A 27823-nucleotide genomic window follows, 5' to 3' on the forward strand; every position below is an offset into this window, starting at 1 on the left:
GACTGGCGGGGGTGATGCTAGACTGAGAAATGGCGTGCACGCGATCGAAATATAAATTTCTCGCCGTCCAAGCCTACGACCAGGCAGAAGGTACTATTCCGATACCGGCGTTTCTGCTTTCCGGGTCCAAGGAGCGGAACGACGGTATCGGCACTACCAGAACACCGCCTGGACGGGTCTGTCACTAGCGCGCACCGGCAGCATTACGCCGCAGCACGTACCCAGACTTGTCCCGCGGGCCAGTCAGAAAGGACATAGTAGATTACCGAATAGAACCAGACTTACATGTATAATATCTGCTAGAAACTCACGCACCCGTCACTTCAGGAGCACGAGATCAACCTACCGTCCGGGCGTCCGCCTGCACGCATCGTTACTCAGGATCTCCCTGCTGCGCTTTGACGAGTACATGTCGACCGCGACGGCCGTGCTCGTCGGAACATGGCCGAGATGATCGAAGTGCCGTCGCGCAAAATGCGCGGCATGCTGAGCGGCATCGCCACGTCTTGCTTATTTCTAAACGCTTCGGGTTCATCAGAAGGCGCTACAGAATAGTAATTGATGTTTCGTACTCGCGAGCGGCGAATGCAACGGAGGAGTAGCGTCGCTGGTCTTCGTCTTGGAGATTACGTCCGGGCACGGTCGCCCATAAGCTGGGCTCTTCGTGCTGGAGGTCTTAATGGCAGTTCGGGAGGAGGACGTCGGTGGTTCTGTGCGCACCCTTCCCTAGACTTCGAGGCGGAGACACATAGGGAGTATGTGTTGCGACCCGGGTGACGTCCGTGCCGGAGAACGAATGCCTTCTGCACAGATCGTAAGCACGCAGCCAGCATTGCGCAGCCACGATATGATGGCACAGATTTTGTACATGATCTGTATTGTCATATTCCCCTCGGGCGGCCTGTTTGTACCGTCCGCATGCGCCTGCTCTCAGGCTACCGAAAGCAACCTGGGTTAGCGTCAGGACTTCGTGTTTGACACGAGCACGTACTCACAAAATTATATCCCGACCATCCGAGACCATCAGCCTCGCTTCTCGTCATCGAAAATCATGCGTTGTTGGCGGCCCTGTATATATACGTTGACTTACAGTGTCTAGTGACACCGAGGACAGCCCTAATTCGCCGCAAATAACCCCACCGAATAGTATGGTGGTGCTTCGTGACGATTGCTATGACCCCGCGGATATATATGCCGACGGAAGAGTTGGAAACTTGAATTGTTTGGGAGACTGCGAAGACAGGGTAAGACAACGTCGGATTGTTTGACTAGTCAGCAAATCCAGAGGAGACCAAGCTAAAAGACCTGCGTACATAGCATCCATGCGCCATCTACCCAGTAGCTCCAAACGTTCCATTCAACATGTCCAACATGTCCAATGAGTGTCCAGTGCTGCGGTGCGCGACCCATCTAGTTGTGAATGTAGTCACCCACCTCGACTTAGAGTGGTGTCGCCAATACCATGCGATAGGTCGACACGCGTCTAACTGCGCAGCCAAAATTAACAAGGTGTACGCAGCGACTAACATTAGTGCGAGAGAGGATGGTGCGGCGAAACGAGGGGTTCTGGTAGATGCGCGCGAATCTCTGGGAGATGTGGAAGTCGTTGGTGGAGGCGACTCGGGGGGCTGCACGGTGCATCACGAAGACGTTCAGCCAGCACTGGCTGGGATACCGATAGTCATGCGGTAGTGATGGCCACTGAGCAGATGCGGAGACCAGTGAGAGCAGCTCGCAACGCGTCGCCAAGGCCGGACGCGGCAGCTGAAACAGTGATATTACGTCAGCGCGCTGTGGCACCCCCGCCCAACATCGTCCTTGCCCTCAGGCGCTCTGAGCCCAAGCCGCGTCGTCCACTCCAGTCCAACGATCTCCCACAGTTGTCGTCCTCATGGTGGACACCCATATCGCGAGTCTGGGCGCCAGGTGTGTGCTCGTGTGCCGACACGTACAATACTCATGACCTTGCCAGTCATCTGTGGGCGATGTGGCAAAAACACCACTGTCACGTCTCGTTCAAGCCTGTTCCTAGCGACATGCTTGTTCCGACCATCTCATATTCGTTACCTTTTCCGATTTTTTCCCAGGGGCGTTGGTATGTGGCCCTCAGACTTGCTTGCTTGCATGTTGAATTAGACGCAGTTCACATACAGATTATAATGAATATTGCTCGAATTATTCAAGGCCTTCATAAAGCACTAACACAAGGTGTATTTTCAAATCTGGAGAAAACCACATCTGCTCGGTCTCAAGGCGGTTTACAAAAGACACAAGCACAAGAAGTTGAAACGTGAACTTGGGCAATGCACCCCTTCTGCCGTCGCCGGACGACATACTGCTAAGAGCCTTCGTTCAAGCTTGTCGAGCTCCGGATACCTGAAGACGATCATCGTTTGCCGGGTCTCACGAAGACATGTATACTGCTGTCGCGAGAGCTGAATCTACAGAGCCATTAGTTGCACGACACCTCACGCGTTGAGATCTCCCCCTTCATCTCATGCCCCACAGCCCTCCCCACTCCCCATCGCCAAACGCATGATCTCACTCACACACAACGACCCGCACATCTCCGCGCTCATCAATCTAGTCTCCCCTGTCAGCAGCATGCTGCCCTCCCTTAACTTCTGACGACATTGATATGCCCAGGCACATCAATGGCTTTTCGCGCTGTGCAGCGCTGCTGCAGGAGACACTTTCATGCTATTCATGTCACTGTCTGTACTGAGACGTGGGCATACATCTTGTGGCCTCAATTCGCCCTAGAACGTCACAGTATCGGTCTGTCACTGAACTCAACGCCGACCTTCGTTGAACGCGGCGCCCTCTGCCTGCTCCGCGCGTACTTTTCTGCACAAACGCTCCCTTCGTCCCGCCACAGGGTTCTATGCACCCGCGTCACTGCCCTGGCTCAGCGGATTTCGACGCATGTTTCAATTGCCACAAGCTGGACAGCCCACCGTCGCCGATGGCAGCAGCGCGCGGGCCAAAGGCCATCCTGGGAAGCCACCAAACGGCTCGCCGCACGTAATCTCGCTACAAGGCGGGTCCAAGAGCGCACAGTCCCCATTTTGTGCCACGTCAAAGCCCAAGTTTTGGATAGACATGAAACCGTGGGGGAACAATTGCCAAGATCGTCCATGTCTACTAAGGCCGCGGCGCGGCGCAGGTGTATGGTTACGCGGCCATGCACTTTGGCACGACCAACTGTGCGGTGGGCGTGTTTCTGGCGAAGCAGGCTGCCAGCTTTCGCGCGAAGCATGTTCTGGCAGCTCTTCAAGCTGGACAAGATCTGGCGCTGGACTTCCTCGTGCGAAGCCATCACGGTCGTGGCGCTGGCATTCTCCAGCCCATCGATCTCACGGCATGCTTGCTACAGGCTCGCTCTGCACTTCCATAGCCGTCTTACCAGGCCGTGCCGCAAATCGCTGGCCATACGTTCTCACCTCTCAGCTCCCATGTTCCGCCTCTTCCGTCAGTCGCCGGCTCCGGACAAGGTCTATTCGTCCAGCCTCCAAACTCTCCATCTCGGGTACGCCCTCTGGTACCCAGAGCCACACAAGTCAGGCGAGCCCCAGATCGGCGATGTGGGGTTTATCCGCGAGGGCGCATTCATCAGATTGTTCAACCTCGACACGTCTGCTCCCGAGAAGAAGGTTACGTTCTGGCCGACGCCATTCGAGGACATAGAGCCCCTTCCCCCGAACGTACTGCAAGTCGATCCCAGATCACGGCCACTTGCACCCGACCATTACAGCAGTCACGGAGTCGAGAGTAAGGGTGTGCATGCGTCGGCAAACGTGTGAGTGGACTGGTTAGGCTGAGAAACGTCTCGTACTAACAATGCACAGAACAACTAGTGTAGACATATCCGCAGCTCTCAGTGCTGAGTATACATGCAAGGCAGCACAGGGTGCGGTCCTCGCGCTCAAGAGCGAGGCGCACGCGGAAACTATATTCGAGAACCATGCACTCAAGACTAGTGATTTGCGGGCCTGGCTTGGGCTCAAAGCCCGGGCTTGGGCTGGTGGCGACGTCGAGCCGAGCCCTGAGCCCGAGCCGAGCCCGAGCCCGGCCCAAGCTGCAGGCTTAAGCCCGGGCTTGCTCACAATACAACGAGTGTTCCGGTGCTATCAAAAGGGAATGTATTTGGGCGTAGTAGATTAATACTGCATGTACTCACTAAATTTTAACCTCCAGAAGATCTACATCTGCGGAACAAGTCGAGTCGCAGCGAAGTCCACGAGCGTGCGCCTACGGCAGGCACCAGATGGTGACGCACAATTGTGCTCGGCGGGAGCCGTTACATCTAGAATATCTACATTTTGTCTTCTATGTGCATATTAGGTCGCTCTCTCCTCATTCTGAACTCAGGGAACGGTAACGGAGCCAGCACACCCAAGCCTGGGCTTCCGGGCCGGGCTTGGGCTTGACTACGCTCCGAGCCCGGCCTTGAGCCCACTGCCAGGCTTGACTCGGGCCAGGCTTTTTGGGCCGGGCTTGGCGGGCTTGGAGGCTTTGAGGCCCGGCCCGCACATCACTACTCAAGACCTACATCGTTCGAAACTACGACAAGTGGTACGAATATGTCAAGCGCGTTCTGAACCAGGACATCAAGCAAGAGAATATCGTCGTGATCAGCGGATGGGTGAAGACGGAGGCGGATTGGGCGGCGGCGGCGTTCAGCAACTCGAGCTCGAGCTTCAGTGGCTCGCTCAAAGGTCGTGCTGGCGGCGGCGCACTGGGGGCCGAGGTGGGCGGAACATACGCCAGCTCTGTGAGCGGGCCGAAGATGCACCGGCACGGCAAACGCGACATGCGCCAGCACGGTAAACGCAAGTCGAAGAACACAAAACCAGATCAGTCCGTGTTCGTGAAGCAACTCAAAGTGCTGAAGCGACTGATACTGCCGTGGAAGGTCGTCGCCGGCGCAGGCTACGACCGACTTCCGGATCGAAGAGAAGAGAGAGACGACTTGGGAGGAGTGCCGGTGGAGGATATAGACGGCACAAATGCGCCAGGGTTTGAGGGCGAGGTACGTAATCGATTGAAATGTCTCGCTGCGGGGGGCATGGGCTGACAAGATAGCAGGGCGAGATTTCCGATCCGCTAGATGTCCTTCTTGAGTACATCCTTGAGGTAGGCCAGCTCAAGCTGAACGCCATATGTCGCACTGACCATCATACCCCTGGCAATAGACGTCTGGTGTCGAGACGGCGATTGCGGGCGATGATGACGTGCAAAGCATCATCGTATGTGTCGTTCATAATATCTGACATGGATGCGAAGACTCATATATATTCAGGGCGGCAAGCAGGTAGTGGATTTTGGAATCTACCTTCGCCAAATACAACCCCCAGTGAACATCGATGGCACGAGTGAGTCCCTCTCATCTTCTCTCAATGGCTGTATCTGAGCGCCGCAACATTTCGCACAGTCGGGTCGCTGTGCATAGAAGACGTGATATCCAACGAGCGAGAACGCGCCGTCGCACGTCCCATGATTACCGAGTCTGACCTGGCGGACTGGCCAAAAATCTCCACTGACAATGCCGGTCGATTGGATGACGGGAATGTCTTCATCGGCCCTACGGAATCAGAGGCTCGGCTCCTGAAATTGAAGCATTTTGTCTTCGCCGATTCTCAAGATCTGTCCAAACGACCTCTTTGCTACGACTCGTCCGTGGACGGTCAGTTGCTCGCGGCGTCGTTCGAGATCAGCGACGTCCTCATATGGCGACTCTGCGATGGTCTCTTGGTTCAACGTCTACAACATCAGGGACATGCATACAAAGTTAATTCCTTGTCCTTTTCCCCCATTAGTCGCACCCTTGTATCAGGATTCGACGACGGGAGCGCGATCGTCTGGGACATTCCGAGTGGCCGTGCTCTTCTACGTCTAGAAGGACATAGCGGGCCAGTAGACCAGGTCGCGTATGCCCCTAATGGCGCACTCATCGCCGCCGCAAGCGGTGGCGACAAGTCCGTGAAACTTTGGGACGCTTTGACCGGGACATGTATACAGTCCTTCGATTTCGATACTTGGGGACAAATATGCAAGCTCGCCTTTTCCCCGGATAGCCTGCGTCTCTATGTTGAAGCGACCATGACCATCTTCGTCCATGACATCTCGACATGTGCATGTACTATGAAAATACAGGGTAGTCTCAAAGCTCATAACTCATTTTCGATATCCCGCCAAGGAGATCGCATAGCCCATCATGGCTCGGATGGTCCCAAAAAAGTGTGGATCTATAGTACGGTGACCGGCGGCTCGGATCTCACACTTCACCACCCACAATCGCTCTCCTCGCCCATGGCCTTCTCCCCAGATGGCACTGAAGTACTGGTGAGCCTTCATGCAGACAAGACCGCTGTCACCTACGACTCGCGGACGGGCAAGCTACGTCGCACCTTCAAGTTATCAGATAGCGGCCTACGTTGTCCAGCGTACTCCCCTGATGGAGAATACGTGGTCATCGGCACTTGGGGCGGTAATTTGGAAGTATTCGATGCAAAGTCTGGGGCACTCCTTGCGAAGCTCAAGGCTGGCGGACATCTTACTGATATTCAATTTGTACCTGACACACAGACTCTTCTGCTGGAGCTCAAGGATAAGCCTCCTAGACTGTGTTATATTCAGGATATAATGCGTATGCGATAGTGTACTATTACCTGCCTTGACAAATATACCATATTGGTGCAGAGACATAGAAATACCTAACCAGTGTAATCCAATTCATAGTACGAGTGCGGATTACACGTAGTAAGTAGAAGGTATAACCAGGTGTGATTCCCACGAAAGGACAAACGGCAGGCCGGTCGGCATCATTGCCACTCATGTCAGACTCCACAAGCCGTGCACTACATTGGTTGCATGACGAAAAAGGAAAAAAAAAAGCTGCAACGACCCCTGCGCAACCGGGTATGGTCAACTGGTGTATCGCAGATAAATGTAAAGCTGACTCGCACCCTGACCTTGCTGGTCACGAAGATGATCCTCGGCACGTACGGGTGCTTGAACGCGTGCAATGCGGAAAGAACGACGTTGCACTTCTCGTAGGCAACGTTGGCGGCGGCGATGATGGGGGCAGCAATGACGACAGGGGCGACTAATAGAGTGGCGACGGTATGGACCATGGCGATCAATAATAATATGTGTCGAGCGAAGTCGGAGTCGCAGCGGGCTGCAGTCCATCAGAAGGGCGCTATGCATGGGGGAGACGCGGTACAACGTACTGTCTACTTGGTTCTTTCGCTCGGACGGCACAACCTCCTGCACACCCGTTCATCAGAGCAACGATCGTCCTCGATAGAGACCTGGACTGACACCACTGGTGCAATTACATTTGGCAGTAATTGTAATGCAACGCACCCCGAGAACACGCTAATCCTCTGCAGCCTTCGACTAATAGAGATTCCCTCTCCAGCCTACCGCAGCACGGCGATCCCGAGTGTACTTTTTTGATCGCGTTCTAGCGTAGAGAATGGCCGCGAGATGAGCCGAAACTTACAGCGAGCGACGAAGAAGTCGTGAGTACTTGACCATTACCGTAGATAGCGAGACCGCCAGAGTACCGTGGTTTCAGCATCAGGTAGAGGTTTTGCGAAGCGGGGAAGAACATTATCGCATTGAGCATGCTAGGGAGAAGAATTGAAGAGAAGGCGCAGGTGACTTAGGGTGTAGCTATTGGCAGGAGTGACACTGGGTCGAGGAAGACCACGTACGCCATCGAGGTGTGAATCCAAACTATTCCTTGCTTTCCGGGCCCATGATCAGGCAGAAGATGCTGGTCCGGCCTCAGACGATATCGGTGCTCTTGTCCTCCTGGTCCAAGGAACAGGACGACGACATCGGCACCACCAGAACAGTATCTGAACAGAGTTAATCAGCGCCACACATTAGCAGCATCCCGTCGCAGTACGTACTCATCTAGACCTTGAAGCCGCTGTAGATCCGACTGTGTCGATGCGTCAAACTTCTGCCAATAAATGCCGTCTTGTGAGCCAGTCAGCAAGGACAGACTATCGAACCGAACCGAACTTACATGACGAATGTACCGCACGAATTCGTCCACCGAGAGCACGCGATCGACCCGCCGCTCGGGCGTTCATTTCCACACGCAGCCATTCCGGATATTCCATGTTGCGTTTGACGAGTAGGTATCGACCGCGACGGCTGTGTTCGTTAGGACATGGGCTAGCGAGGCCGATGTGCCGTCGCGCAATGCGCGGCACGCTGAGCGGTATAGTCACATCTTGCTCGTTCCCGAACGCGTCGGTTGGTCCAAGCGGCTGCAGAACGGTAGTCGATGCTTCGTATCCGCGAGCGACGAATGAGATCGAGGGGTAGCGTCGCTGGTTGCCGCCTTCAAGATCGCGTCTAGGCGCAGCTTTCCATAATTTCTTCGTGTTGAAGGTCTTGGCCGCGGTTTAGCAGGAGGAAAGCGAGTGAATCGGCGCGCAGCCTGCCCCAGTCGCTGAGGTAATGACGTGCAGGGCGCACGACTAATATTCCAGATGACGCCCGTGCCGGCGAATGTGGACGTCTTCTGTCCAGACTGCAGACATGCAGACAGCATTATCCAGCTGCGATATGATGGCATAGATTCGTACATGGTCTGCATGCCAATCTTCTCCTCAGGCTGTGCGCCCACGTCGTCCACATGCATGCGTGCTTAGGCTATCGAGGATGACTTGAGTTAGCGTCAGGCTCTTGCATTCAATACCAGGACGTACCCATAAAATCAAAATACTAACCATCAAAGGCGGTCTTATCCACCTTCCGTCACTGAAATCGAGCGATGTTGCCGGCTCTGCGTAGGTGCGTCGAGAGACGCTATCCAGGAATTCCCAGGGTAGCCTGCATGTGCCACAGGTCACCATGGAGACAAGTGACAATAATTCTTGACAAGTCTATGCCGCGGTTGATAACAGTTGATGGAAGGTTGGGTACGTGGATCATTTGAGACGATGGCGCAACGAGACAACGTCAGGCTGTCAGGCCGGTCAACAACCATAGAAGAGACCAAACCGAACCGCACACGTGCGTAGCATCGTTCGTACCGTCCATTCATTGCCTCTAAACTTTCCCGGCCGACATGTCCAATGAGTACCCGAAGCCGTGTGCGGCCCACCTAGCTGCGGATGTTCGGCTTCACTGCTGGAGTCGTCTTGGATTGTGTGCTGAACGAACACGTGAGTCCTCTAGTAGGCCATCTTCTATATGCAGACGAAAATAGACATCTTACATCGGAGGGGTGTGGTTAGCACCATGCAGTAAGCCATTAAAGCGCACGGCGGCCATAAGCAAAGCATGCACGATGCACCAGCGCGCCGACAGAAGCGAGCATGCTGTCGGCGAAGCGGGAGGTCTTAGCAGATGCAGACAAACATCTGGAAAATGGAGCAGCCGTTTCTGACCTGTGGCTAGGGGGCGTTGTTGTGCCGCGGTCTGTTTGCAGGCGACCGGGAGGACTGCGTGGTGCATAGCGAAGACGTTCGATCGGTACTGGTCGAGGAGTTGACGGTTATGCAGCGACGACAAATGATGAGCGGATGAGAACACCAACGAAGCAGTCCGGGTCCATTCTGAGTGGCTCGAGCAGAGGAATTGCCCGAGGTCGACAGGACGCAGCAACTAAAAATGGAGAGATTATGTCAGCACGTCGTGGCGGTTGGGACCCCGCGGAGAGCTCGGGGACGAGTGTTACAGGGCGCCTAACCTAGCATAGAGAGCGCCGACGACATGGATGACACAGAACTCCTAACCCCCGGACTCTCTGGGAGTCCTCGATGTCCTGTCCTCCTCGCCTCTCTCGTTGAGACACTAGATTAACGACCATTGTCTATTGTCCTCCGGTTCGGCGCGCCCAACGCAAAACCCGAACGTCACCTCCAGCGCATGCTTCCTGCACTTCCATCTTTGTGCCGCCTAATGGTCTCCTGCAGTCGCCCTCACAACGGACCAACACTTCGCGTTTCTCGACCTAGCATGCCTGCTTGACTCGCTCCTTGTGCTCTTACTACCTTCACTTCATCTCGCTTGGTGATGTGTGCGGCTCGCGCACGCGCAAGAACATCCCATCCTCCGCATAGGAACGCAGCTCACCACTGGTCAACGCAAAACCTAGACCACTTGTAGAGATGCTGCTGTCATCCTCTGTTGTGTTGCACTACAGGTTTCAGGCTGTACAACGCTGCGTTTTGATACGAAGGACAGACATCTGGCACGCCGAGGCACCGCAAATGGCCTCAGGCTGCTTGGAGTTCCCGGACCTGTGCACAACATAGCGCAGGCAGCGTAATGACGGGAGAAGAAGAAAGTGGGGATGGAAGTTGGCAGAGGAGAGGGAAAAGGCGCGAGTATGGATTACTGTGACAAGACCCAGGGTGCGTTCAAGTTCTACAAATCTCACGAGTATATTAGTTAATGTTCGGAGCGACTGCCCTGGCAGCACCCGTAGCACGTCGCTCTTGCATCAGCGTATTTGTGGCGTTTGATCTGCCTCACAATTTTGTGGCCGCCGGCTGAGTGGCGTCTGGCACAGTCAGGACTCGGACACAAGAACAGTGGTGATGTTTGCGTACCTTCAGCGGCAGAGGTCTTGCAGTAATTAGACATTATTTGGCTTGACACGAGCTCCTATTGAGAACTGCACGGCCTCTGCTGGACCATGAGCAGCATGGTAAAGTCTTTGCTCAAGATTTGGGCGTCCGTGTTCCTCGTGCGAATCCACCACGCCCATAGCGCTGGAATGCTCGTTATCGATCCGACGTGCTTGTCCGCCTCGCACCGCCATCCTTACTCTCCTGGACTGTAATACTTGACCCATACTACACCCTCCATCTCAGCCATCATGCGCATGTTTCGCCGCCCTCGTCCTGCGCCTGCGCCGCACGAAATCTACGCGTCTGGTCTCCAGAGGCTTAGCGTGGGCCACGCGCTGTGGTTCCCCGAGCCGCACGAGTCAGGAGAGCCGCAAGTCGGTGATGTCGGGTTCATACGCGAAGGCGCATTCGTCAGACTATTCAACTTGGATCCCTCTGCGACTGAGAAAGCGGTCACGCACTGGGAGCCCTGCCCGGCGTTCAAGGTCGAGCCGCCATTGCCCGAAGGCGCACTGAAGACCTACCGCACGTCTGGAGTGCTCTTCCCCGGCCATCATTGCAGTCATGGAGTCGAAAGCAAGAATATTCATACCTCGGCAGACGTGTGAGTACGCTAATTTATCCGATAAGTGCTTTCTGCTAACAATTCGCAGAAATGCTGGGCCCAACGTATCCGCGAACATCTCCATCCACTACACGTGCAAGGAAGAGCAAGGAGCAGCTCTAGAGCTGAAGAGCGAGGCCGACAGCGAGTCCACATATGACAACCATCTTCTGAAGACGTACATTGCGCAGAACTGCAGCAAATGGCACGCGTACGCCAAGGACGTCCTCGGTCAGGACGTCAAGGAGGAGGATATTATTGTCGTTAGCGGCTGGGTGAAGACAAAGCTGGATTGGGCGGCGAACGCGTTTAGCAACACGAGTTCAGCCTCTGGTGGCTCGGCCGGGGTCAGTGCAGGCGGGATCGTGGGGGTCCAGGCCGGCGGCGAGCATAGCTACTCTACGACTGGTCCGAAGATGCACCGACATGGCAAGCACTACTCGGAGGTCGCATCGAGCTCAAGCCCCGCAGAGACAGAGAGGAACCAATGCATCTTCCTGAAGTATTACAAGGTGCTACGGCGGCTCATCGGGCTCCCGAAGATCGTTGCGGGGGCAGGCTACCATCGACTTCCGGATCCAGGAGACAGGAGAAGTGGCCAAGGAGAGAAGGGAGGCGTGGCGGGGGAAGTGGAGGATCTCGATGAGGCGGACATCCTGGAGCTCCAGGGCAACGTATGTATTGATCATGGCGCGTCATGAGGCAAGCGAGCTGATGACATTGCAGGAACAAGCTCTGATTCCGCTAGACATCCTCCTGGACTACATACTCGAAGTAAGTCTGCCCTGCAGCGTTGTTGGCTATACTAACGCGAGACACCTGTACCCACAGACCATCAATGTTGGGATCGCCGTCGCAAGCAATCAAGATGTCGAGAGCATCACTGTACGTAGCTCCCACATTTAGTCTTTTGAGAGCGCATGAGCTGACGTAAGCCCAGGGTGGCAATATGGTGGTAGACTTTGCGAGCTACCTGCGCAAGGTGCAGCCCCCGGTGGAGGTTGATGAGACTGGTTAGTAGTCCCTCGTCTCCTCGCGAGACATGATATTTAACCACAGCAACATTTTGGACAGTCGGATCGCTGCGGATGGAACATGTCATATCACATGAGCGAGAACGCGCTATCGCGTGTCGCACCGTCACCGCGCCCGACCTGGCGAAGTGGTTGAACATCACCTCCGAGAGCGCTGGTCACTTGGAGGATACGCTCGTCTTCATTCCGGATCCGATGCGAGAGGAGGGTAGACGCCTGAAGCTGAAACACCTCATCTTTGCCGATTCTCATAGCCAATCTGGAGGCAGCCTCTGTTCTGCCCTGTCGGCCGATGGCAAGCTTCTTGCAGCATCGTTCGACACTAGCGACATCATTGTATGGCGACTCTCCGATGGTCTCTTGGTTCAACACCTACAACATCAGGGCCATACAGACTATGTTAGATCCTTATCATTTTCCCCGATTAGTCGCACCCTTGTATCGGGATCCCACGACAGGAGCGCGATCGTCTGGGACATTCTGAGTGGCCGTGTTCTTTTACGTCTAGAAGGACACAGCGGGCGAGTACACCAGGTCGCATATTCCTCTAATGGCGCACTCATCGCCACCGCTTGCGACAACGACAAGTCCGTGAAACTTTGGGACGCTTTGACTGGGGCATGTATACAGTCCCTCGATGTTCATGATTCAATATACAAGGTCGCCTTTTCCCCGGATAGCCTGCATTTACATGCTGAAGTGGGCACCTCCGTCCTCATCTATAACATCCCGGCATATGCACATACTGCGACACTAGAAATTGTTGCGGAAGACGCGGACGACTGGTCTATATCCTGCCAAGGGGACCGCATAGTCGGTGCATCGGGTGATAAAGTGACGATCCGGAGTGCGGTGACCGGCGATGAGATTCTCACAGTTGTCCACCCACGAAAGCTCTCAGGGCCCGTGGCCTTCTCTCCAGACGGCACCGAAGTACTAGCGGGCTGTAATGCGGACGAGGCCGCTGTCACCTACGACTCGCGGACGGGCCAATTACGTCGCACCCTCAAGTTATCTCATAGTGCGCATCGCGCAGCGTACTCTCCTGATGGAGACTATGTCGTTGTCGGAGATATGGGCGACGAGTTGCGAATATTTGATGCAAAGTCTGGAGTATTCCTTGCAAAGTTCGAGGCCGGCGGGGATCACACTGATATTCAATTTGTACCCAATGCCCAGACCCTTCTAATACAGCTTGATGACGGACCTCTTAGACTGTGTAATATCCAGGACATAATGCGTATGCGATAGTGTACTATTCCCTGCCTTGCCGAATATACCATATTAATGCAAAGATATGGGAATATCTGACCAGTGCGATCTAATCCATATTACGAGTGTGAAATTACATGCAACGAGCAGAGGGTATCACCAGGCATGATTCACACGGAAGAAAAGACAGCAGACCGGCCGGCGTCATTGCCACCCATGTCGGACTCCACAGGCCGCCGTGCGCAACGTTGGCCGCATGACGAGAAAGGCTGCAACGATCCCTGCGCAACTGGGTATGGTCGGCCGGTGTACCGCAGATAATTGTAAAGCTGACTCGCACCCTGGACCTTGCTGATCGTGAGGACGGCCCTCGACACGTGCGGGTCATTGGACAGCAGCTTGAACGTGTGCAATGCGGAAAGAACGATGTTGCACTTCTCGTAGGCGATGGTGGCGGCGGCGATGATGATAGGGGCAGCAACGACGAGAGGGGCGACTAAGAGAGTGGCGACGGTATGGCACATGGCGACCAGGAACAAGATGAATCGAGCAAAGTCGCAGTCGCGGCAGGCTGCAGTCCATCAGAAGGGCTCTATGCATGGGGGAGACGCGGCACAACGTACTGTCTACTCGGTCCCTTCACTTGGACGGTAGAACCTCTTGCACACCCGTTCGTCAGAGCAGCGATCGTCCTAGGCAGAGACCTGAACTGACAGGTTAGTGCGATTACATTTGACAGTGATTGTAATGCAACGCACCCCAAGAACATGCTGATCTTCTGCAGCCATCGACTAATAGAGATTTCATCTTCAGCCTACCGCAGCACGGCGATCCCGAGTGTACTTTTTTGATCGCGTTCTAGCATAGAGAATGGCCGGGAAATGGGCCGAAACTTACAGCGAGTGACGAAGAAGTCACGAGTGCTTGACCATTACCGTACATAGCGAGACCGCCAGAGTACCGTGGTCTAAGCGTCAGGTAGAGATTTTGCGAAGTGGAGAAGAACGTTACCGCATTGGGCATGCTAGAGAAAAGGATTGAAGAGAAGGCGCAGGTGACTTAAGATGTAGCTATTGGTAGGAGCGGCGCTAGGTTGAGGGAGACCATGTACGCCATCGAGGTGTGAATCCAAAAGTTCCTTGCTTTCCGGGCCCATGATCAGGCAGAAGATGCCGGTCCGGCCTCAGACGATATCGGTGCTCTTGTCTTCCTGGTCCAAGGAACAGGGAGGTGACATCGGCACCGTCAGAACAGTGTCTGAACGGGGTTATTCAGCGCTGCGCATTAGCAGTATCCCGTCGTAGCACGTACCCATCTCGACCTTGAAGCCGCTGTATGTTTGACTGTGTCGATGCGTCAAACTTCTGCCGGGAACGCCATCTTGTGAGCCAGTCAGCAAGGACGGATCATCGAACCGAACCGAGCTTACATGAGGAATGTACCGCAGGAATCCGTGCGTCCGCCACCTGCTCCAAGAGCACGCAATCAATCTACCGCACGGGCGCCCACTCCCACGGGCAGCCATTCAGGATCCTCTATATCGTATTTTGACGAGTACGTATTGATCGCGACGGTTGTGCTCGCCGGGACATGGGCCAACGTGGCCGAAGTGCCGTCGCGCAGAACGCGCTGAGCGGCATGGTCATGCCTTGCTTGTTCCCATATGCGTCTGTTGATCCAAGCGGCTGTAGAGAAATAGTCGGTGCTTCGTATCTGCAAACGAAGAATCAGATGGATGGGTAGCGTCGCTGGTCGCCGCCCTGGGATCGTGTCTAGAGACAGCTACCTATAAGCTCTTTTCGTCGAAAGTCTTGGCCGTGGTTTTGTGAGAGAAACTTGAGTGGATTTACGCGCAGCCTGCCCCGGTCGTTGACGTGGAGACGTATAGGGCGCACCAGTAATATTCCAGACGACGCCCGTGCCAGCGAACGCGTATGTCTGTCTGTTCAGACTGCAAGCATGCAGTCAGCATTACGCAACTATAATATGGTCGCGTAGATTCGTACATAGTCCTCATGACAATCTTCTTCTCAGGCTGTATGCCCGCACCGTCTGCATACATACGCGCTTAGGCTGTCGAGTTTGATCTGAGTTAGCGTCAGGCTCTTGTGTTCAATACCAGCACGTACCCACGAAATCGACTCCCGACCATTAAAGACGGTCTTATCCACCTTCCGTCACTGAACTCGAGCGATGTTGCCGGTTCTGCGTAGATGCGTCGACAGACGTTATCCAATGACTCCGAGGATAGCCTGCATGCGCCACAAGCCACCACGGGAGCCAAGTTGACAATAGTTCTTGACAATTCTATGCCGCGGTTGATAACAGTTGATAGAAGGCTAGGTACGTGGATCATTTGAGACGAAGACGAGACGAGACAACGTCAGGCTGTCTGGCCGGTCAACAATCACAGAAGAGACCAAACTGAATCACGTACGTACGTAGCATCTCTCATGTCATCCATGCACTGCCTCCGAACTTTCTCAACCGACATGTCCGATGAGTATCTGAAGCCGTGTGCAGCCCACCTGGCTGCGGACGTTTGCCTTCGCTGCTGGAGTCGTCTTGAACTGCGTGCTAAACAAACACATAAGTCCTAGGTCATCCTCTATATGCAGGCGAAAATAGAAGTTCTACATCAGAGGGGAATCATTAACACCATGCGCACAGTAAGCCATTAAAGTGCATGGCGGCCATAAGCAAAGCATGCACAATGCACCAGCGCGCCGGCGGAAGCGAGCATGCTGTCGGCGAAGCGGGAGGTCTTAGCAGATGCAGACAAACCTCCGGAAGATGTCGCAGCCGTTTCTAACCTGCAGCTAGAAGGCGTTATTGTGCCGCGGTTTGTTTACAGGCGACTCGGAGGACTGCATGGCGTATAACGAAGATGTTCGATCGGTACTGGTTAAGGGATCGGCGGTTATGCAGCGATTATGGACGCCGAGGGGCTGTAAACATCAGTGAAGCTGTTTGGATGCATTTGGGGTGGCTCGTCGACAGGACGCGGCATCTAAAAATGAAGATATTACGTCAGCACGTCGTGGCGGGGAGCTCGGGGACAAACGGCGCAAGGCGCCTAACTTAACATAAAGAGCGCCGACAGCATCACAGAATCCCTAACGCCCGGGCTCTCTGGGAGCCCTCGATGTCTTCACCGTCTTGCTTTGCCTCTCTCGCTAACACACTACGCTGACGACCATTATCTATCGCCCTTCGAGTTGGGCACCCAATGCAAATCCCGACGTTGGCTCCAGTGCACGCTTCTTGCCCTTCCATGCCACCTAACGATCTGCTGCAATCGCCCTCACGACGGACCAACACTTCACGTTTCTCAACCTGGTATGCCTGCTCGACGCGCTCTTTATGCTCTTATTACCTTCACTTCGTCTCTCTTAATGGCATGCGCAGCTCGCACACGCGCAAGAGGGTTCCATCGCAGCCTCAGGCTCTCGCGGACCAGAACAAATGTCCGCCGGCGATATACCGCCCTGGGCTCAACGCAGCGTCGTTTTCGTACGAAAATGGGTTTACGGGGCCGTCACTTGGCTGTTCCAGTTGCAGCGCTGATGACCTTAGCGCGACGTTGCTGGGCCCGTACTGCAAGCGCTAGACGCGAGTGAAGGCGGGTCGCGGCAGCCGAGAGAGGACAGCTTGGATCAGCGTGTTTGTGGCGTTTGATCTGCCTCACAATCGTGCGGCCGCCGACTGAGTGATGTCTGACACAGCTAAAACTCGGAGACGGGAATAATGGTCATGTTTGCGTACCTTCAGCGCCAAAGGTCTTGCAGTAATTAGACATTATTTTGTCTGAATCGAGCTCCTATCGAGGACTGCATGGCCTCTGCTGGACGTGAGCAGCACGTTAACGGCTTCTTTCAAAGTTTGGGCGTCCGTATCCCTCGTGCGAAGCCCCCAGACCCATAGCGCTGGAATGCTCGCCATCGATCCGACGTGCTTGTTCGCTTTGCACCGGCGCCGTCCTTACTCTGTTGGCCTGTACTACCTGACACATAATACACCCTCCATCTCAGTCACCATGCGCATGTTTCGCCGCCCTCGTCCTACGCCTGCTCCGCACGAAATCTACGCGTCTGGTCTCCAGAGGCTTAGCGTGGGCCACGCGCTGTGGTTCCCCGAACCGCACGAGTCAGGAGAGCCGCAAGTCGGGGATGTCGGGTTCATACGCAAAGGCGCATTCGTCAGACTATTCAACTTGGATCCCTCTGTGACTAAGAAAGCGGTCACGCACTGGGAGCCCCGCCCTGCGTTCAAGGTCGAGCCGCCCTTGCCCGAAGGCACACTGAAGACCTACCGTACGCCTGGAGTGCTCTTCCCCGGCCATCATTGCAGTCATGGAGTCGAAAGCAAGAATATTCATACCTCGGCAGACGTGTGAGTACGCTAATTTATCCGATAAGTGCTTTCTGCTAACAATTCGCAGAAATGCTGGGCCCAACGTATCCGCGAACATCTCCATTCACTACACGTGCAGGGAAGAGCAAGGAGCAGCTCTAGAGCTAAGGAGCGAGGCCGACAGCGAGTCTACATACGATAACCATCTTCTGAAGACGTACATTGCGCAGAACTGCAGCAAATGGCACGCGTACGCCAAGGACGTCCTCGGTCAGGACGTCAAGGAGGAGGATATTATCGTCGTTAGTGGCTGGGTGAAGACCAAGGCCGATTGTGCGGCGACCGCGTTTAGCAACATGAGTTCGGCCTCCGGCGGCTCGGCCGGGATTAGCGTAGGCGGGATCGCAGGGGTCCAGGCCGGCGGCGAGCATAGCCGCTCTACGACTGGTCCGAAGATGCACCGACATGGTAAGCACTACTCAGAGACCACACTAAGCCCAAGCCCCACAGAGGCAGAGAGGAACCAATGCATCTTCCTGAAGTACTACAAGGTGCTACGGCGGCTCATCGGACTCCCGAAGATCGTTGCGGGGGCAGGCTACCATCGACTTCCGGATCCAGGAGACAGGGGAGATGGCCGAGGGGAGAGGGGAGTCGTGGTAGGGGAGGTGGAGGATTTCTATGAGATGGGTGTCTTGGGGCTCCAGGGCAACGTATGTGTTGATCATGACGCATCTCGAGGCACACGAACTGATGACATTGCAGGAGCAAGCTCTGAGTCCGCTAGACATCCTCCTGGACTACATACTTGAAGTGAGTCTACCCTACAGTTTTGTTGGCTATACTAACGCGAGATACCTGTGCCCACAGACCACCGATGTTGAGATCGCCGTCGCAAGCAATCAAGATGTCGAGAGCATCATCGTGCGTAGCTCCCACACCCAGTCTTTCGAGAGCGCATGAGCTGACGCCAACCCAGGGTAGCAATGAGGTGGTAGACTTTGCGAGCTACCTGCGCAAGGTGCAGCCTCTGGTGGAGGTTGACGGGACTGGTGAGTGTCTTGTCTGCTCGCGAGACATGATATTTAACCACAGCGACCTTTCGGGCAGTCGGATCGCTGCGGATGGAAGATGTCATATTACATGAGCGAGAACGCGCCTTCGCGTGTCGCACCGTCACCGCGCCCGACCTGGCGAAGTGGTTGAACATCACCTCAGAGGGCGCTGGTCACTTGGAGGATACGCTCGTCTTCATTCCGGATCCGACGCGAGAGGAGGGTAGACCCCTGAAGCTGAAACACCTCATCTTTGCCGATTCTCGTAGCCGATCTAAACGCTGCCGTTGCTCTGCCCTGTCGGCCGATGGCAAGCTTCTTGCAGCATCGTTCGACACTAGCGACATCCTTGTATGGCGACTCTCCGATGGTCTCTTGGTTCAACACCTACAACATCAGGGCCATACAGACTATGTTAGATCCTTATCATTTTCCCCAATCAGTCGCGCCCTTGTATCGGGATCCAACGACAGGAGCGCGATCGTCTGGGACATTCCGAGTGGCCGTGTTCTTCTACGTCTAGAAGGACATAGCGGGCCAGTATGCCAGGTCGCATATTCCTCTGATGGTGCACTCATCGCCACCGCTTGCGACGAAGACAAGTCCGTGAAAATTTGGGACGCTTTGACTGGGGCATGTATACAGTCCCTCGATGTTCATGGTTCAATATACAAGGTCTCCTTTTCCCCGGATAGCCTGCATTTCTATGCTGAAGTGGGCACCTTTGTCCTCATCTATAACATCCCGGCATATGCACATACTGCGACACTACAGAGTGTTGCGACACACACGGACTCTTGGTCGATATCCCGCCAAGGAGACCGCACAGTCGCTTCATCGGGTGGCAAAGTGACGATCTGGAGTGCGGTGACAGGCGACGAGATTCTCACAGTTGACCACCCAAGGTGGCTCTCAGGGCCCGTGGCCTTCTCTCCAGACGGCACCGAAGTACTAGCGGCCTGTGATGCGGACGAGGCCGCTGTCACCTATGACTCGCGGACAGGCCAACTACGTCGCACCCTCAAGTTATCTCGTAAAGCGTTTTGCGCAGCGTACTCTCCTGATGGAGACTATGTTGTCGTCGACGTTCGGGACGCTGAGTTGCATGTATTTGATGCAAAGTCTGGGGTATTCCTTGCAAAGTTTGAGGCCGGCCGGGATCTCGCTGATATTCAATTTGTACCCGACGCCCAGACCCTTCTAATACAGCTTCATGACGGGCCTCTTAGACTGTGTAATATCCAGGACATAATGCGTATGCGATAGTGTACTATTACCTGTCTTGCCGAATATACCATATTAGTGCAGAGATATGGGAATATCTGACCAGTGTAATCCAATCCATATTACGAGTGTAGATCACATGCAACAAGCAGATGATATCACCAGGTATGATTCACACGGAAGAAAAGACAGCAGACCGGTCGGCGTCGTTGCCACCCATGTCGGACTCCACAGGCCGCCGTGCGCAACGTTGGCCGCATGACGAGAAAGGCTGCGATGATCCCTGTGTAACCGGGTATGGTCAGCTGGTGCATTGCAGATAAGTGTAAAGCTGACTCGCACCTCTGACCTTGCCAATCATGAGGACGGTCCTCGACACGTGCAGGTGCTTGGACAGCAACTTGAACGCGTGCGATGCGGAAAGAACGATGTTGCACTTCTCGTAGGCGGCGGTGGCGGCGGCGATGATGGGGGCAGCAACGACGAGAGGGGCGACTAAGAGAGTGGTGAAGGTATAGCCCATGGCAATCAGGAACAAGATGTACCGAGCGAAGTCACAGTCGCAGCAGGCTGCAGTCCATCAGAAAGGCGCTATGCATGGGGGAGACGTGGTACGACGTACCGTCCACTTGGTCCCTCCACTCAGACGGCAGGACCTTCTGCACTCTCGTTCATCAAAAGCAGAGATTGCCCTCGACAGCGACCTGAGCTGACATAATTAGCGTAACTACATTCGGCAGCGCTTGTAATGCGACGTACCCAGAGAACACGCCGATCCAGCGACCAATAAACGTCTCCTCTCCAGTTCCTGTCTCCAGCGTACAACAGTACGGCGATCCCGAGTGCACTTTGTTGAGCGTGCTCGAGCGCAGAAAATGACCGAGAAAGAAACCGAAGCCAGCAGCGAGCGGGGAAGAAGTCGTGAGTGCTTGACTATTGTCCATAAAGTAGGAAGTGACGCCGCCGAGGCACCGAAGTCCAAGCGTCTGGTAGAGACTCTGGGAAGTGTGGAAGTACACCATCATATTGGGCATGCTGGGGGAAGGGGTCGAAGAAAAGGCGCGGGTGACTCGAGGCGTAGCTATCGGTGGGAGAGACATTAGACTGAGGAAGATCATGTACACCGTTGACATGTGAACCCAAATAATTCATTGCTTCCCAAGCCCATGGTTGGGCAAAAGATGCCGGTCCAGCCTCAGAGGATGTCGGTGCTCTTGCCCTCACCAGCCAGTCAGCGAGGATGAACCATGTAACCGAACCGAACTTACATGAGGAATGTACCACAGGAATACGCGCGTCCGTCACCTGCTCTAAGAGCACGTAGTTGATCTGCCGCTCGGGCAGCCATTCAGGATCCTCCATGCTGCAGCTTGAAGAGTAGATATCGACCGCGACGGTTGTGCTCGTCGGAACATGGGCCAACGTGGCTGAAGTGTCGTTGCGCCGAATGCGCGGCGCGCTGAGCGGTATGGCCACGTCTTGCTTGTTCCCAAATACATCGGTTGATCTGAGCCGCCGCAGAACAGTAGTCAATGCTTCGTACCCGCGAGCGACGAATGCGACAGAGGAGTAGCGTCGCGGTCGTCACCTTGGAGACCACGTCTGGGCACGGCTGTCTATAAGCCCTTCGTACCGGAGATATTGGCCGCGATTTGTGGGAGGGCGTCGAATGGATTGGCGCTCAGCCTGTCCCGGTCGTCGAGGTGGTGTACTCTAAGTGGCACCCTTGCCGGCGGACGCATACTTCTTCTATCCAAATTGCAAACATGCAGTCAGTATTATGCAACTGTGATATGATGGGACCAGATTCGTACACGCTCCGCATGACAATCTTCTTCTTGAGCTGTGTGTCCACATTGTCTGCACGTATATGCGCCAAGGCTATCAAGGACAGCCAGAGTTAGCGATACGCTCTTGCGTTCAATACCTGCACGTACCCACGAAATCAAATCCCAACCATCTAACATCGTCAAATTCACCTCCCGTCACTAGAGGTGTTCTATCAAGGGTGTTATTGGACAGAAATAAATTCTCACCTTCACACTGGCTGCAAAGTTTTGTTTTCGATGTGCGTCTAGGATTTTGCGTGCGTGTTCGTGCACTTTCGTGCATGTTCGTGCGTGATGATGCGCGTTTGGTCACTAACGTGCGCCATCGTGCACGAAAGCTCACGTTTGTGCACTTTCGTGCACTTTCGCGCGCGAAAGTGTGCATCTGATGAACTACCTATTCATTTTGTCACAGTTTCATTTTGGCTAGGTGTTTATCTTCGTGCACCTTCGTGCACTCGATGATTCAAATGAGATGCATAATTACGAAAATGAAAGCCAATTGCTAACTTACAACCAAACTGAACAATAAAATGAATGCACAAATGCGAACAAATGCGAACAAACACGCACGAACACGCACGAACGCGCACACATTAGCGCCATCGCCAATCTCAAAGCAGGGCACAACGAAAACCAAAGCTCAGCGTCATGCACGATCGTGTACATTCGTGCGCTTTCGTGCACGATTGTGTACGTTCGTCCACTTTCGTGCACAATCACACACGTTCGCCCGCTTTTGTGCACTTTTGTGCGCTTTCATGCGCGTTCGTGTGCGTTCGTGCTCGTTCGTTCACGTTCGCGCACTTTTGTCCGCCAAACTGTACATACAGACTGCGCCAGCTCCAAATTCATTTTTTTTGTCCAATAGCAACCTTCATAGTGTTCAGAGTGCTCGATTCCAGCTCGATTCCGGAAGTCGATTCCAGATCACATGTGATCCAGAATTGTGATCTGAATCGAGTCGCACTCTGAATACCCCCTTTGCGCAGCGCGATTTGCCTTCGATTCTGCTGCCCGCCATCACAGGCTGTAGTTACAAGTTTAATTCACACTTAAGTCCTATGTCTGCGCGTCTCCAACATCTCAAGCCCGCTATGGCTCGCTACACTCCATGGCAGCAGTACACTCGGAGACTCATGCAAGCCTATATGAGATACAAGAAGTTCCGTCTTAAAATGCTACAGCTGCGTCAAAGCATGAGACGTGCAGCAGTAGTACACAGACCCAGCGCACGGGCATCGCTCTCTGCAAGTGAGACGTCTTCAGTCTCACTCACAATGAACTCCTTTTCGTCATAGTCTGACAGTTCTGTCAGTGTCGTGAGCCCGTCTACAGAAGATTCATCTGAAGCAGGGCTAGAATCCATCTCGTCGTCTAGCAACACAGAGTCTCTGGCGCAGACGCTGAGCAGCATGGCGATCAGTTCTCAAGACTCGCTTCTGCTCTCTGACATGTCCTCGGAAGAGCCTGAGAGCAGTCACGATGAAACCAGCGATGAAGCCGATGATGAGCTGTCAGACTCCGACTCCACTAAAGAAGCCCCTCCTATGGCCCACAGCATCACCGTCAAGCGGATCGTTCGAAAAGCTATCTCAGCCGCATATTCAACACGCTATCAAGCTCCCCGGAATAGGGATATGCGTGGCCCACCATATGTCCCTCATGTTCTCAAAGTTCTCAAGCACCGCCGGCCAGACAAATTCCGCAGATATCTTCGAGTCTCCCCATACACATTTGATCGCCTTGTTGAAACCATCGGGAATGACCTGATCTTCACCAACAAATCTCAGAACTGTCAGCTCCCCATCGACCTTCAGCTTGCTATTACACTGCACCGCTTTGGACACGATGGGAACGGTGTCTCCGTGCAGGGTGTTGCCGGCTGGGGCGGCATAGCAGTGGGAACAGTTCTTCTGGTGACTCGTCGCGTCATGACAGCACTCTTGCGCCCTGCATTCATGCAGGACGCTGTTTCTCTTCCAAGCCAAGAGGAGAAGGAACAAGCGAAGGCCTGGGTCGAAAAGCATTCCTGCCGTGCCTGGCGAGATGGCTGGCTCATTGTCGTGGGCGTAGCCCCGGCCTCCTATTTTATTCCCATTTTCTCCGATTTATTCCACGTTTGTACGACCCTCCAAACGTCGTCGGCGCATTTAGCGCCAGTTTACAAGTCCTAGCCGCGCGCTAACATCAGAGAACGCATCACCGACAGGCACGCATCAGCGCATCAAACGTGCCTACATCGCCGCCGCCTCGTCGCCGCATCACGCTTCTTCGGTAACAGCCGCACTCCGATCTCCATCGGACATCCGATCCCCGTCGGCCCAACAATGTCATCAGACAGGACACGCCGGCCCCATCTATCCCCGAGTCCGATCGGCAACGGACATCCGTCGGCCCGACAACGTCATCAGATATGACAAACCGGCCCTCGTTTCTCCGCCTAAATCCCCTAGACACTAGCAGTCGCCGTAGCACCAGCCGCTTATGTAATGCCTGGTCCGTGCGCAGCCTGACTAGTATATAAAGGGTCCCCTTGTCGCTACCTAGCCCCATCTCAACCTCTTGGTTAATTGGGCTAGGTAAGCCTTCTTTTGTATCGTAGTACTGATACTAATATAACTTGGTTAATTGGGCTAGCTGAATAAGCTAACACACTAGTCGCCAGACCTCGTCGGCGCCGCCTTCTGTTTAGATCCACTTAGTATCCCTCGTGGTGTGTTGACGCTAGTCCACATCACTCATGGTGGATGGGACTCTTGTCAGCTTGTATACCTGCCCAAAATGGTACAGTGAAAGCTACTTTGATCGGAAGTCTAACTATTTTTTGAACATACAGGTGCTCTCTTTTCTCTAATGCAGCAGTTCTGGTGCTTACCATAATTTTAGGTTGTCTCACTGCTGAATCTACGCATTGTGGACTTTGCATACGGCCATACTGGAAGCACGCATGACGCTACTGCGTGGGAGCAGACACGGATCTATCAGGAGCATGACGCTCTTCTGGAAGGGCAGGAGTTTGTATGGGCAGATTCAGCTTATCCGGTGAGCAATCTAATCCTGTCTGTTGTCCGCTGATGATGAAATGCTTACACAATGCCCTTGAGATTGCATCGTGGGTTGTTGCACCTTACAAGAAGCCAGAACGTGATCTTCCAGACAACGAGAAGTTCAACAATCAGCTCTCGATGATTCGGATTTGTTCCGAGCATGCCATAGGGTTTTTGAAGGGTCGCTTCCAGTCTCTGAAGAAGCTGTGCCGTAAGATCACAGGACCCCGCTCACATAAGTTCGCCACCTATTGGATAGCCGCATGTATTGGTGTCCATGCATTTGCTATGAAGTGTGAGGCAGAGGAGAGGGACCCAGAGGACTCAGACATAGACGATGCATTCATTTATGCCGGGTTATCCGAGGGGGAGGATGAGCGATTACACCATTCAGTTGACCAGGCATCAGGCACAGCAAGGAACACAGAACAATCTGGCAGGGCTCGATTGGCAGCAGGCAAGTGGCGTCGTGAGGAGCTTAAGGCTGCGCTTTTAGAGTCACGTGAAAGATGTCGCAATCGTCGGGACAACATATACTTTCAGTAGCCAAGTTCGGCGTATTTTGTAACAGAATCTACAGAAGAGATGGCCCAGTCATTTGAGTTCCCTGCACTTTGCTTACGGCATCTGCGTCCAGCAAAAAGTTGAACTCCTGCGAAACGCCGCCATCAAAATGGAAGGATGTGCTTGCCTGATGTCCCACCGTGGGTGCAGACGGTGGGAGCAAAGCAGGAAAATGCTGTGCCTGGCTCATCTGGCTTGTGCGGAACTGGAGCTCAGCCATGCGCTCTTCGTGCCTCTGCTTCTCCTTTAGCTCCAGGAGGTGCGCCTTCAGCCAGAGCTTCTCCAACTTCTCCTTGGTCTTGCCCTCAACCCGTGCTGTTGACAGCTTGGCACGCTGAAGCTTCACGGCGTACACTTGCTGCTGAGTATGCTCTTCTTCTGTTGCCACCTCTAGAAAATGGTCTTCAAGCTTTTTTGGCTTGGAGGATGATGCACTAGCTGTCTTGGACTTGGACGTCTTGCTTTTCAATGCTGCTGCCGCTTCCTTCATCTCAGCCTTGGCTGACGCAGCCCGACTGTTACCCTTGGTCACCTTCATGGTAGCAGGTTTCTCTGACTCTGGCAGGTGCAAAGAAGGCGAGGAGCTGCGGCTGTCAGCAGGATTGTCATCTCCTACTCCAACGTCAGAAGGCTCCGGTGTAATATGTACTGCCTCAGAACTGTCGTCGAAATCAGCCCAGTAGTGGTGACTTGATGACTTGGTAGGGGCGTTGCTGACTGCAGCATTGGTGGCATCTGGTTCGGAGTCTTCTGTTGCTTCAGATGATGCTGCGGCAAGGACATCGAGGTCGACTTCGGTGAGGGCATTTCCAAGACCAACTGGCTTGAACGATGGACACTCTCCAATCAGCTCATGGGCCTCGAAAAAGTATGGGCACTTGGCCTCAATCTGGGCTGAACATCATTGTGATAGCATGGTTAGTTTTTAAATAATCTGAACGATCTTAGGGAGGTACATACCCCACAAAGATGTGAACTGGTTCTTCTGTGACATGTCTATCTCCTCTCTAGATTTGATCCCTACTCCAGTCTCACCAAGTGCGTTGCAGTGGCCTTGGATGATTTCTCCGACACTGGCTGTCCTCGTTAAATGTCTGTTCAGATAAATACTGAGTGCTAGGTACGTACTCTCGCATTCTGTTCTTAATCTTGAAGCCCCATTTCTTAAGGACCTGCTGCGCAGCACGCCTCTCTTTCGCAGATGTCGCTTTCTCACACTTCTCCTTGAGTGCACGGTATGTTGGGCCATAGATGGAATGACTCAAGAAGAAGTCATTGGCAACAAGGCAGAAGAACTCAATCTTGGTCTTGCCGTCACCTTGCTGTGTCGATATGTGGGCACTGGGAGGTGGGTACAGGACTCACTTATAGTCAGGGTTGTCGGTGATGATCTGGATGATCTTCAAAGTGTTCTCAGGGTTGCTCCAGCTGAACAAAGATGAGTTGTGAAGCAGTCTATCTCACAGGCCATGTAATGCACTTACTCCACTTTGACATCAAGGCTATCTAGGCTCTCTGTCCCCTCCATGGACTTTTCTGCCCCATCCTCATCTGAAGTTTCCACCTTGTCGTCTCCATTCAAATCTGGCCCCTTGGGAGCAGGGTTCTTTCGTGTCTTCGAGGTGGATGCCTTTGTTGTTCCACTTCTAGTGCTTTCTCTGCCACTGCTTCTGCTGTTGACACCTTTTGCCTGCCTGCGCCCGCGCCCTCGTCCAGTACCGCAACCACGACCTCCGCTACCTTGTGTCAAAGTTGTGCCAGGAGCTGCTTCTTCTTCCTGGGCCTTGGTGTGTCTCTTCTTTGCCTTGTTGCTGTCTTCTTCTATAGAGGACTTGCGCTTTGCCATGGCAGATGGAGAAGACTGCCAATCCACTCAAACATAAGTGTTATGATTTCTTACTTGCGTTGTGTAAAGACATAAGTAGCATTTGTAAAGACTTTTGTTACTACATAAGAAATTCAGTTTCTAATGTGGTCGATTCCGAACCGGAATCGTGTCAGGAGGCGATTCAACGCAGCAGATCGATTCCCGTGTTTCAAGGCAGAATCGACCTTCCGGGACCCCGGAACCACTCAATTCCGAAAGTTCACATCGAGTTCAGAATCGACCCAGAAGCAAGGTCAGAATCGAACTCTGAACTCCCCTACTGGAGTTGAGCGGTGTTGCTGGTTCTGCATGGATGCGTCGAGATACGCAATCCAGGGTTGCCGAAAATAGCCTGCATGCGCTACCGACCATGACAAGGGGAAGATTGACAGTAGTTCTTCACAGATTTATGCCGCGGTTGATG

The 27823-nt window shown here is 53.9% G+C and overlaps 12 protein-coding genes across 12 annotated transcripts; 6 read left to right on the top strand and 6 right to left on the bottom strand.

Annotated features, from left to right (window-relative positions):
• Positions 1 to 3455: 3455 nt before the first annotated feature.
• Positions 3456 to 5413, top strand: PHACADRAFT_88567 (uncharacterized protein; the record flags this gene model as incomplete). The annotated part of the gene is made up of 5 exons (XM_007391420.1): positions 3456 to 3799; positions 3849 to 3979; positions 4521 to 5032; positions 5086 to 5136; positions 5303 to 5413. 5 exons carry the CDS (start codon positions 3456 to 3458, stop codon positions 5411 to 5413), a joined length of 1149 nt encoding a protein of 382 aa, XP_007391482.1.
• Positions 5414 to 5423: 10 nt separating this feature from the next.
• Positions 5424 to 6923, top strand: PHACADRAFT_136030 (uncharacterized protein). The gene has a single exon (XM_007391421.1). It carries the CDS (start codon positions 5497 to 5499, stop codon positions 6658 to 6660), a length of 1164 nt encoding a protein of 387 aa, XP_007391483.1. The 5' UTR covers positions 5424 to 5496; the 3' UTR covers positions 6661 to 6923.
• Positions 6924 to 8040: 1117 nt separating this feature from the next.
• On the bottom strand, positions 8041 to 8688 carry PHACADRAFT_249006 (uncharacterized protein). Its single transcript, XM_007391422.1, has one exon. It carries the CDS (start codon positions 8666 to 8668, stop codon positions 8249 to 8251), a length of 420 nt encoding a protein of 139 aa, XP_007391484.1. The 5' UTR covers positions 8669 to 8688; the 3' UTR covers positions 8041 to 8248.
• A 2059-nt stretch (positions 8689 to 10747) lies between these two features.
• On the top strand, positions 10748 to 11225 carry PHACADRAFT_249008 (uncharacterized protein). The gene has a single exon (XM_007391423.1). It carries the CDS (start codon positions 10856 to 10858, stop codon positions 11213 to 11215), a length of 360 nt encoding a protein of 119 aa, XP_007391485.1. The 5' UTR covers positions 10748 to 10855; the 3' UTR covers positions 11216 to 11225.
• Positions 11226 to 12503: 1278 nt separating this feature from the next.
• On the top strand, positions 12504 to 12974 carry PHACADRAFT_45965 (uncharacterized protein; the record flags this gene model as incomplete). The annotated part of the gene is made up of 1 exon (XM_007391262.1): positions 12504 to 12974. A coding segment is annotated over one exon (471 nt), but the record flags the coding sequence as incomplete, so codon positions are not given.
• A 618-nt stretch (positions 12975 to 13592) lies between these two features.
• Positions 13593 to 14049, bottom strand: PHACADRAFT_249009 (uncharacterized protein). Its single transcript, XM_007391424.1, has one exon. The coding sequence runs from the start codon at positions 13979 to 13981 to the stop codon at positions 13628 to 13630; it is 354 nt and encodes a 117-aa protein (XP_007391486.1). The 5' UTR covers positions 13982 to 14049; the 3' UTR covers positions 13593 to 13627.
• Positions 14050 to 14172: 123 nt separating this feature from the next.
• On the bottom strand, positions 14173 to 14734 carry PHACADRAFT_249010 (uncharacterized protein). The gene has a single exon (XM_007391425.1). The coding sequence runs from the start codon at positions 14478 to 14480 to the stop codon at positions 14316 to 14318; it is 165 nt and encodes a 54-aa protein (XP_007391487.1). The 5' UTR covers positions 14481 to 14734; the 3' UTR covers positions 14173 to 14315.
• A 32-nt stretch (positions 14735 to 14766) lies between these two features.
• On the bottom strand, positions 14767 to 15416 carry PHACADRAFT_169383 (uncharacterized protein; the record flags this gene model as incomplete). The annotated part of the gene is made up of 2 exons (XM_007391426.1): positions 14767 to 14837; positions 14887 to 15416. A coding segment is annotated over one exon (177 nt), but the record flags the coding sequence as incomplete, so codon positions are not given.
• A 3518-nt stretch (positions 15417 to 18934) lies between these two features.
• On the top strand, positions 18935 to 19561 carry PHACADRAFT_88628 (uncharacterized protein; the record flags this gene model as incomplete). The annotated part of the gene is made up of 1 exon (XM_007391427.1): positions 18935 to 19561. A coding segment is annotated over one exon (627 nt), but the record flags the coding sequence as incomplete, so codon positions are not given.
• Positions 19562 to 20261: 700 nt separating this feature from the next.
• PHACADRAFT_191212 (uncharacterized protein) lies at positions 20262 to 21123 on the bottom strand (the record flags this gene model as incomplete). The annotated part of the gene is made up of 5 exons (XM_007391428.1): positions 20262 to 20372; positions 20439 to 20584; positions 20635 to 20659; positions 20712 to 20793; positions 20849 to 21123. 5 exons carry the CDS (start codon positions 21121 to 21123, stop codon positions 20262 to 20264), a joined length of 639 nt encoding a protein of 212 aa, XP_007391490.1.
• Positions 21124 to 23345: 2222 nt separating this feature from the next.
• Positions 23346 to 25058, top strand: PHACADRAFT_63878 (uncharacterized protein; the record flags this gene model as incomplete). Its single annotated transcript, XM_007391429.1, has 4 exons — positions 23346 to 23981; positions 24650 to 24757; positions 24808 to 24963; positions 25026 to 25058. Coding segments are annotated over 4 exons (933 nt in total), but the record flags the coding sequence as incomplete, so codon positions are not given.
• A 1399-nt stretch (positions 25059 to 26457) lies between these two features.
• PHACADRAFT_85896 (uncharacterized protein) lies at positions 26458 to 26890 on the bottom strand (the record flags this gene model as incomplete). Its single annotated transcript, XM_007391430.1, has 2 exons — positions 26458 to 26605; positions 26661 to 26890. Coding segments are annotated over 2 exons (378 nt in total), but the record flags the coding sequence as incomplete, so codon positions are not given.
• Between the last annotated feature and the right edge of the window lie 933 nt (positions 26891 to 27823).

This window comes from Phanerochaete carnosa, assembly GCF_000300595.1.
Source record: "Phanerochaete carnosa HHB-10118-sp unplaced genomic scaffold PHACAscaffold_2, whole genome shotgun sequence".
Lineage (NCBI taxonomy): Eukaryota > Fungi > Basidiomycota > Agaricomycetes > Polyporales > Phanerochaetaceae > Phanerochaete > Phanerochaete carnosa.